This window comes from Sinohyriopsis cumingii, chromosome 19 (assembly GCF_028554795.1).
Source record: "Sinohyriopsis cumingii isolate HCF-2022 chromosome 19, ASM2855479v2, whole genome shotgun sequence".
Taxonomy (NCBI): domain Eukaryota; kingdom Metazoa; phylum Mollusca; class Bivalvia; order Unionida; family Unionidae; genus Sinohyriopsis; species Sinohyriopsis cumingii.
In genome coordinates, this window is record NC_142979.1 from 32617632 (window position 1) to 32627924 (window position 10293).

Genomic DNA, 10293 nt, shown 5'->3' on the forward strand with positions numbered 1-10293 from the left:
GGTCACGTTTTGTTGACCTTTGAATTAGCCAAAGGAAATGCAGCTTTCAAAAATCTAAAAGTGAATCAAATCGTTCGGTACACATTCATGCTCCTCATCCACACTGTTCAGTTTCCAAACGCGAAGATATAAGACTACATCCGATTGGCCGATAAAATTAGCGATTATGGTGATAATATAGGTTAACCAGAACATGATCCCTAAGCGATCACTGTCAGATCTTCATGTGTGACAGTGGAGATCTGGTTCTAATCAGATTGCAAAGAATGAATTAGCAACGTGACAGATTTCAAATATATCTCAATTATTACAGAGCCTTTCTTGGTCGAATGCTCGTATTTTAAAGAAAGAATAATTCTTGGTTTAACTTGCAGGAGGTATATAAATTTGAAAACACAAGGTCCTTTGAAAATAATAGGAACATATGTATTTTCTACGTAGATGGTTGAACACAGGAGAAACTAATACAAAGTGATAATCGACTTATAAATCATTAGTGTTCCAAGCATTACAAGAACCGTGTTTTCGTAAAATTCTTGTTTGAGTGTAACGGCTACTTTTAATTCGTTATGGCCACGAGGATCACCTCCGTTTAACAGAATTCTAAGTTTGTAAGGCAAAATGTTCACGTATTCTTCAAATTCGAATAATTGCTTAAAATGTATATATGAACGTAAAACGGCATTTCTCAAAATTTCATGAATTCATTTTTTGAACGTGAGATCGGTATCTCATCCATATCGGAGAAAAACATATAGAATCATCTATTTATGCAATACATATAGCATGGTTTATTCTTTGTTGTTTATTTTTTAATTTGTTTATTTTAATTACAATCAAAGCAGCTTCTACACCAGACAAGCATAATATAGAATATCTTCCTATGCAGACACGCACTTTTATTTCAGAACTAGGTTAATTGCCCGTCCTATGATAAAAACTAAATTAAAAAATACAAAAAAGTATTAAAACAGAGTTGCTGCCGCGAGTTTCGAACCCACGACCTTTTCTTTGGCAGGTTTGTCACAAATAGACAAATGTGAGTGTTTATATATAGAATAAATTCCAAGAGGTTATCCTAGCACAGTGAATATCAATATAAGAAAAAAAGTAGCTGAAAACATGAAATATGCCCTAAAAACCATAAACTCAAACACAATACATCAAAAATCAGTATTTTCCGAATTCTCAAAAAAAAAAAAAATGCAATGCATCATCTCAATGAAGTAAACATTTTGTATACCATTTAAGTTAATGATGCCTACAATAAAATTGTTGGAAAGAACTTATATCTCTGGCGGAAGAAAACCCCTAAACTCTTACTCTTTTGGCTTGCAAAATGGTTGTAACTTCTGCAAATTAATATTTGATGACTTGTATTGAAATTAAAGCTCTTTTCTACGTTATGCAAACTGACTGTGAATCGACTTGTATTATATCGTAGATAAAAGAAACCTAACTTGTCCACTATTTACTGTCATCTACCTAAATCCCATATCAAAATAAACGTACTGCTAGAGATTGCATTTATTGTATTCAAGCAAACCTTTAAGAGAATTCAGGACAAAAATATCAGTATATTGGTCCTCTCCTAGATGATAAAACATGTAAGGATATGAAGTAACATTTAACAGCTTCTCCCGATTAACTAAATTTCCGTGTCCTATTGCTACAACGATCTTCCCTTCATTCTTCAGAACATCGAATTGGTTGCTTGCTTCAGAGTCCATGTTGTTTCCATTTGTTAGAAATATAATCACTTGTCGCTTCCCTTCTCTTGCACCACTTGCATTTGTGAAGCCATTATTATACACAAACTCGAGAGCTTTTGTGTGGTTTGCCGGCATTGGATACCGGTAAAGAACCGAAATCGTTGACTGCATTTCAATGGCAGACGTATATTTCTGAAAATCGAACACAATTTCTGGTTCCGTTGCATATCTCACGAGACTTATTCTCACTTTATCCCGTCCAATCGTCAAAATTGATGTAATATGTTGCAAGGCATCCAGGGCACCATGGAATTCAGACAAAGCCACAGAACTGCTGGCATCCAGGAGGAACAATACGTCAGAGACCTCATTCAGGCACACTATCGGACAAAAATTAAACATGTTATAACAGTGATGTATGAAAACGGTCCACAGAACTCGGTCTCACGCGCTAAGCTGACGCTCAGATACTTATAGAAACGATTTTGACTTCAAATGCAAATACTATCATGACACTCCAGACATTATCAGCTTGTTGTAATCTTAATGTGTCATTAAAAGGCATGTTGCAAAATTCAGTTGGAGGAACTACGATTATCCCATAGTTACTAGTCATTTAGTCAGTGCCAAACTGTCTAAAGAAAGTTATGTGCATTCATAACTTATGCTCAAACATAGTACACAAGATATGTATGTCATACATGCAATTTATTTATTTAATAAAAGCTATGCATCCTGTCAGCATCCATCATCCACCAATTTACATAACCATCTCGCCATCCAAGGTTACATTAACATTCTTTAGTAAAACAATTTTCCTTGAACATTAAATAGCAGAGAGCAATGCCTTAAATACGTGATACATACCGTAACGTAATAACATTAAATAGCAGAGAGCAATGCCTTAAATACGTGATACATACCGTAACGTAATAACATTAAACTGGATAGCATGTTCCGTTGTACATTACCTTCACATACGTAGGATCCAATTTGTGTCTGAATGTTGTTCAGGCCATCATGATTAGACACTGTGAAAACTCTGCCATCATCACTTGCAATGTCTATAAGTTCTTCGTGCAAAATATGGGAGCCAATTCCTATGGCAACAATGTTCACACCAGCCACCTTCAATAGGTCTGCCTGATATTTTGTGTCCAATATATCAGAGGACATGCCATCAGTTAGAACTATGACATACTTCCGCACCATCCTTGTTGACTGAAGAAGAACGGTTCTTGCCACGCTCAAAGCGGCACCTGTATAAGTGGCGCCAGGTTTGTACTCAATGTTGTCAATGGCAGCCAACATGCTACTGTTATCTTTGTGGCTCGTCAAATCAAATTCCACTGCGGCATCAAAGGAAAACGTGATGACGCTGACTTGAACAAAGTTCGGACCTATGTAAACCGACTGGACAAAGTCTTTAATAAAATTCAACTGCTTTTTGAAGTTGCCTGTTTCTTGACTGATAGAAGAATCAACCAAAAATACTACATCTGCGGGCCCCACCTTGCATTTGTCTGGGAAGAACAATAAAAAAAGATTCAATCACGTCGACCAAATAAATTATTTTCTTTTAGGTAACTAATGTTAACATTTGGGTTATTGCACTGAAAGTATCGCATAGCCATACATTTAGTAAAACAGAAGTCGTTAGAAAAGACAAATGTGGTTTAACTTGGGTCCTCTGTGTGTGTGTGAGAGAGAGAGAGAGAGAGAGAGAGAGAGAGAGAGAGAGAGAAGAGGGTTGTATTTGTGTGACCTGTCCGTTAGACGGAGGACCGTAGGATATGCGGCATACTATAAGTAGTGGTTGTCATAAAATTGGAAAGGCCCCGTTTCCCAATATTTTTCGAGAACAGAACTCTAGTTCAGGCTCAAAGTTTAAAGTTTTGTTATAATCATAAATCATTCAGGACCTCCTTAGCCTTTGTTCTCTATTTTGTTTTCTTAGCACAGATATGCAACATATCAAGTACGTATATGTACTTAAGGCATAATGTATGCCACATATCAAGTACGTAAATGTACTTAAGGCATAATGTATGCCACATATCAAGTCCGTAAATGTACTTAAGGCATAATGTATGCCACATATCAAGTCCGTAAATGTACTTAAGGCATAATGTATGCCACATATCAAGTACGTAAATGTACTTAAGGCATAATGTATGCCACATATCAAGTCCGTAAATGTACTTAAGGCATAATGTATGCCACATATCAAGTACGTAAATGTACTTAAGGCATAATGTATGCCACATATCAAGTACGTAAATGTACTTAAGGCATAATGTATGCCACATATCAAGTACGTAAATGTACTTAAGGCATAATGTATGCCACATATCAAGTACGTAAATGTACTTAAGGCATAATGTATGCCACATATCAAGTCCGTAAATGTACTTAAGGCAGGAAATAAAAGCTCAAGCTCAAAGCTTCAAACTTTGATATGGCACTTACAAAACAAATATAAAATTTCCTTTTGCTAGTAGAAGAACCAAAAGTCATGAAAATTCTAAATTTGTCATGGCTATAATTTTTTTTCAAATTCATATTATTTTAGTCATATAATTGTCAGGACGATGAGATGAGCTTGTGTTTGGTGCTAAAAATGTTCAAGAATAAGTGGCCAAGTGTTATAAAATTCCCTATACTTAGTATGAGCCCTGACATTCAACAACAAAGTGGTCTTCAATGTAGTACGGGTGAGATGGTATTTGGGCCGAAAGCGAAAAGGGAGAGAGGTATGAAAACAGACTAGCAAGGCGATTAGATCGAGGGATGCACAAAACATATCACCTACCGAGTTCACAATCCTTGCCGTCGTATCTATTCGAACAAGTACAGTTGTAATCGTTGATACGATCTTTACAAATACCGGCATGTTGGCACGGGTCGGATTCACATTCGTTTATATCTAAAGGGACAATATGGACGCATTATATAATTAAATGCAATTTACTAATACGTTGCAAAACTTTTTGAAACAGAAACAAATGTAAATAAATTATTTGGTGACTTGTTTGGCGAACAATACGTATTCATACAGGTCAGCTTTCATTCGATTCTAATTTGTCATGACAAAGATTCAATTCTTATTTCATGTACACGTTATATTGTTGTTCTTTCCGATTTCTTCTAAAGTTACGCAGACCCTTCCTATTATAGCTCAGGAGCTTTCTATTAGCTTCCCTTGCGAAGCCTTGTCATGTCACTATCTTTGGTACTCTCGGTCTCAAACGGTAAAATCTCGTCTGTAAACACACCTGTGGTCCCCGTCGTCGCGGCCTTCAAAGTCGGTAACAAAAATTTTGCCGCACCTGTATGTCCAGCCTGCTCCTGAACTTCGATAACGAGACCATTTGTGTTAGACACAAAATACATTTATTATTTAAAAAAATAAAGATACGTCTGCACAAAAGCTATAATGTAAATCCAAAGTAGTGGGATAAAGTGGAAATTAAATGAAATTAAATTAAAAGCTGTTGCTTTTAGGTTAATCTAGGGCGTCGATGTACATAAGCAAGAACACGCACACAAAGGACAAAACTATCTTCCTTTCGAGCTTCCGCCAAGGAAAACTCAACAAAAACCAACTTGTACACGTCTCATCTTTAACTGTAACCAAATATCATTAATTTTGTGCTGATGTATGAACGAGATAAAATATTGTGCTGCGTGCAAACATTTGTTCACTTACCAGTGCTACAATCCGAGCCGGTATATCCAGGTACACAAGTACAGGAGAAGTGTGTAGAATTTATATTATTACATGTTCCGCCATTCTTACATCTAGAAACATTTGGTCCAAGGGCATCACAAATTTCTGGAACACATTATATGGTATATATCTATATTTCTATCCAGTCCGGTATGTATGTATATATGTATGTATGTATGTATGTATGTATGTATGTATGTTTCTCGTCACTTAACAAGCAACAAATTGGTACAATCGCATGATAAAAACACATTGGTGCACATTTTGTTTTCTGTATAACAGCTTTATTATCGTACATCCAGACCGAAGTGTATATGAAGAATTTCGGCTGATACACGATGAAAATACAACTCGTAACTTATCTATTCCAGATGGTAACAGCTCACTCCTTCGTGATTGGAAAAACAAGAGTATTGTGAGCGGTACAATGTACTCACGTCCTACGGTTAAGAGTCGTTTATGTAAGCACTAGAACGGCACGGCTGACCCTTGACCAATATTCACCAGTGGTTATAAGATACCTTAATGACCCCAAAGGCAACATCATATATCGAATTTTGATAAAGACGGTGTCTAAGTGGACTGTATTATGTGGGTTATTCTGACCGTGGTCTTGGAGCTGCCTGAACTAACATTTGTAGAGGGTTTCCTTCCAAGCCTTCTTTGAAATGTAGAGCCACCTTGCGGCGTGTAACTGAAGTTATTTTAATTACAATTTTCCTAGCTTGTGTCACCCCTTGTGTCACGCCTTAACATTCGAAAGTTTGACCCACAAATCAAAGGTTTTCTTTCTTAAATCATGTGCAAGCTATCCACAAATCAGTAGTTTTCTTTTTTATCACATGTGCAAGCTATCCACAAAGTTTGATCCACAAATCAATAGTTTTCTTTCTTACCACGTGTGCAAGCTATCCACAAAGTATGATACAAATATATGGTCTAGAGCTAAAATAATGTACGGAGAAAATCTTATCTGCCTTATATTGACCAATGACCATTGTCTACAGGCGTCATTCTTATCCACAGTACAAGCCATCCACGACGATTGCTCAAGGAAAGAGGTCAAGAACAAAAATTATCATGATGAAAACACTACTATCTTGGCCTTCGTCTTTTTGACCCCCAAAGTAATCAATGTTTTTCTTGCCCCAAGTGCAAGCATTTCACAACTTTTGGTGGATGTATGTGGTTAGCAGCTAAAGTTATTGTCTACAGAACATCTTCCGTCTTCGATGTAAAGTTAGCTTGACATAAGACCTTCTAATCCCAAAATCAAAAGGTTTCTCTCTAACTTCCATTGCAGGCCTTTTACATTGTTTGATTTATGTAGTCTGGGACTAGAGTTATTTTTGCAGAAACTGCTTTGATCTTTCGAATATATTAACTAGACAAAGACTTTTAACTGGAATCTCTTCTGACTCCAAGTGCGCGAGTTATCAACAAAGTTTGGTCCAGACATCGACACTTGAACTAAAGTTATTCTTCGAAATCATATGTTTTTGTTGAATCACATTAGAGTTGATCATTAACTTTTTGAATCAGAACATATAGCGTTTACCTTATCCCACGCGTAAGCCATCCGCAAATGTATAACGAAGATCTGTGATATAGAACTAAGGTTATTTTACGCGGGAATAAAACAGCCAGACGGGCAGACTGACAACCTTATGTCATAATACACTCTGCCTTACGGTGGGTGTATAAGAAGTATTATGTAGCTATCATTTTTGTTCAGTTAAAAAGATGGTGACAGGAACATGAAAGTGATATGGCTTTACTTACATTCACCGTGAGATACTTATCTGACTTCACCTCTATTCACCGTGAAATACTTTAACGACTTTATTTGTATTCACTGTGAAATATTCGAATAACTTAACTTGTATTCGCTCTGAAATACTTCATTGGCTTTACCTGAATTCACTTTGAGATACGTCTCTGACTTTACTTGTATTGACTGTGAAATACTTCAGCGCCGTTACTTGTATTCAGTGTGAAATACTTCAATGACTTTACTTGTACTGATTGTGAAATACTTCAATACCTTTACCTGCATTCCCTGTAAAATACTTCAATGACTTTAGTTGTACTGACAGTGAAATTATTAACTGACTTGTCTTGAATTAAATGTAGAATACGTATCTGAATTTACCGTATTATCTCTGAAATACTACTCTGACTTTACCGGTACTCAACCGTGAAATACTTACCTAACTTTACGTGTTGCCCATTGAAATGCTTTACTGACTTTACCTGAATTCACTATCAAATACGTCCCTGACTTTATTTGTACTCCTTTTATAAAACGTCTCTGACATGTCTTTTCTCGTGGGTTTTGCCGGGTTCTTCCTCCACCATTTATACTGGCCGCTATATATAGCCTGTCTTGTGCTGAAAACTAGCGTTAAACCCTACAACAACAACAACAACATCAACAACTGACTTGACTTGAATTTATTGTGAAATACTACTCTGACTTTACCGTATTCACTGTGAAACTTTACTTGAATTAGTTGTGAAATACTTCTCTGATATTACCGTATTCTCTGGGAAATACTAGTCTCACTTTACCTGTATTCAATCGCGAAATATTTTACGTATATGCACAGTGAAAGGCTTCTCTGACTTTACCAAAAGTCAATGTGAGTAGTGAAATGGGATGCTATAGCCTCTAGTGGACTTTAATGTTAAAATAGGAGGGTTGTTCCATAGCCTCTATGGAAATTTAACATGGGAAATTTTTGATGGCTTATAGCCTCTATGGAAATTTAACATGGGAATATGGGATACCATAGCCTCTATGGAAATTTAACATGGGGAAATTTTACTTTGTACTATGGCCTCAAGGCGAATTTAACATGGTTGGACTGTATAGCGTCAAGAGAAATTGAACATTTTTTTTAGAAAAAGGAAAGAAATGAAGGCATGAAAGGGAATTTCTTTTCGAGGCATTGGAGTGGCCCTGAAAAGGGCCTTTGGTTTCTTCTTCTTCTTTTATTTCCTCCACTTCTTCCACCAAGTTCTCACTTTTTCCATCATTCCTTTCTTCTTCTTCTTCTTTTCCTTCTCTGGCATCCAGTCAGGATGACCCAATGCTCTGAACTTTTCCTGGACTTTTATCCAATTCTGATTCAACCTCTCAAACTCTTCCTTTTTCTTGTTGTTTTCTTTTTCTTTTCTCTCTTTTGTCCAGTTGTCTTTAATCTTCATGACTTCTTCCTCCATTACTTTTCTCATAAGATCTTCCGCTTTCTTCATCTTGTCCCACCCCCATTTAACTTTCCTCCACTCCGTCCAGTACAATATGTTTTCTAGGAAGCACCGGACTTGGATGACATGATCCAGTGCTTCCTTCAAACTTCCCACTCTGACATAAGGTGGGTCAATGAATCCTCTTTTCTTATTCACTTCTTCTTCTATCATCCCTACTATGAGATCTCTGGCTGACTTTAGATCTTGAACTTGACTGGTTACCAAGTCTTTCGTATCTCCATACCTCCATTCCTTTTCTATTCTTTCTACAACATATTCTACATTCATTATCCAGAAATACATGTCTCTCAATTGATTAAATAAAACAGACACTTGAACCATTTTCTATCCGTTATTCGGTAGAATGGTGCGAACGACGAACGTTCTGGGTTCATATATAAAATGCGCGGACGTGAAGGAAAACATCCCCTACTTTTGTCATCTCATTTTATATACTATCAACACACAGTAAGCAGCAAAACCAAACCCAAATCTACTATCCATACACGACAAGCAGCAAAATCAAACCCAAATGTACTATCCACACACGGTAAGCAGCAAAAACATAACCATAATCTACTATCCACACAAACGTACGATAGCACTTACAAAATCCAATAATCTACTATCCACACAGAATGGAAAGTTTAATAACGACTCACTCTTCTATCCTCACATACTTACGTTAGCGCTTACAATCACACACACACACACACACACACAATCACACCAGTAAATGAGTGAGTGTTTATTTTCACACTACTCCACATTCACAAATTGGCAAATTGATTACTATTTCTTTTCTAGAGTATGGGTTAGCCCTGAAAAGGGCTGTTTTTATGGAACTCCAGAGGTATCTGTTAGTGTTGACACCTTCCCGGCCTGGCACAGCACACGCATCTCCTACTCCAGTCTCCTTCCCAGTTTACTCTTGTGGCTGGGAGCGCAGAGGGAGGATGATTTGCTTCAGAACACCAATCCTCTGTCTCTGGAATAGTGTTGATCCTTCTATCTCTTCTTCTGTTTTGCACTCTTGGATGCTCAATTTGCGGTGCCACTATTGGTTGTAGCATCCTTACTGGTATTGGCTGTGGTGCTGGTTGAGGCTGTGGTGCTGGTAGTGGCTGTGGTACAGCTACTGGCTGGGGAAATGTCCTCACCATGGGTTTGACCTCATACTTAGGTATCATCATTGGGTGGGGCCTGATCTCTCTTTTCTTTTCCTCCTCTTCTTCCTTTTTCTTCTTCTCCTCCTCTTCCTCAATTCTTGCTGCCTCTTCTACAGCTTCCATGGCCAGCTCGTCCAGGATGCGCCTGGCATATTCCAGATTCATCTGGAGTTCCATTACTTTTTGAAGTCTGGTGTTCATTGTCTTGCTGTTAACAGGTCAACGATGGGTAGCCAGATAGTTAGTTAGTTAGTTGGATTATAGTGGTTTTACGTTCTTTTGAACATGTACCACTTGTTTATTCACGCACTGCGTGATTTTGAATTAATCTGGAGGAAGGAAAAGGAGCCTCATCCCCCAGGCTTTTATGTACTCAAAGAGTACTTTTTAATTTAACCACTCAGGTGTAGGACTAACTAATCCTTAACAA

At 37.3% G+C, this 10293-nt stretch overlaps 1 protein-coding gene across 1 annotated transcript; it reads right to left on the reverse strand.

Annotated features, from left to right (window-relative positions):
- Nucleotides 1-784: 784 nt before the first annotated feature.
- Nucleotides 785-9884, reverse strand: LOC149775397 (collagen alpha-4(VI) chain-like). The gene is made up of 5 exons (XM_089943473.1): nt 9602-9884; nt 5422-5559; nt 4525-4638; nt 2684-3235; nt 785-2092 (listed from the first exon to the last, which is right to left on the reverse strand). Exons 1-5 carry the CDS (start codon nt 9882-9884, stop codon nt 1515-1517), a joined length of 1665 nt encoding a protein of 554 aa, XP_089799599.1. The 3' UTR covers nt 785-1514.
- Between the last annotated feature and the right edge of the window lie 409 nt (nt 9885-10293).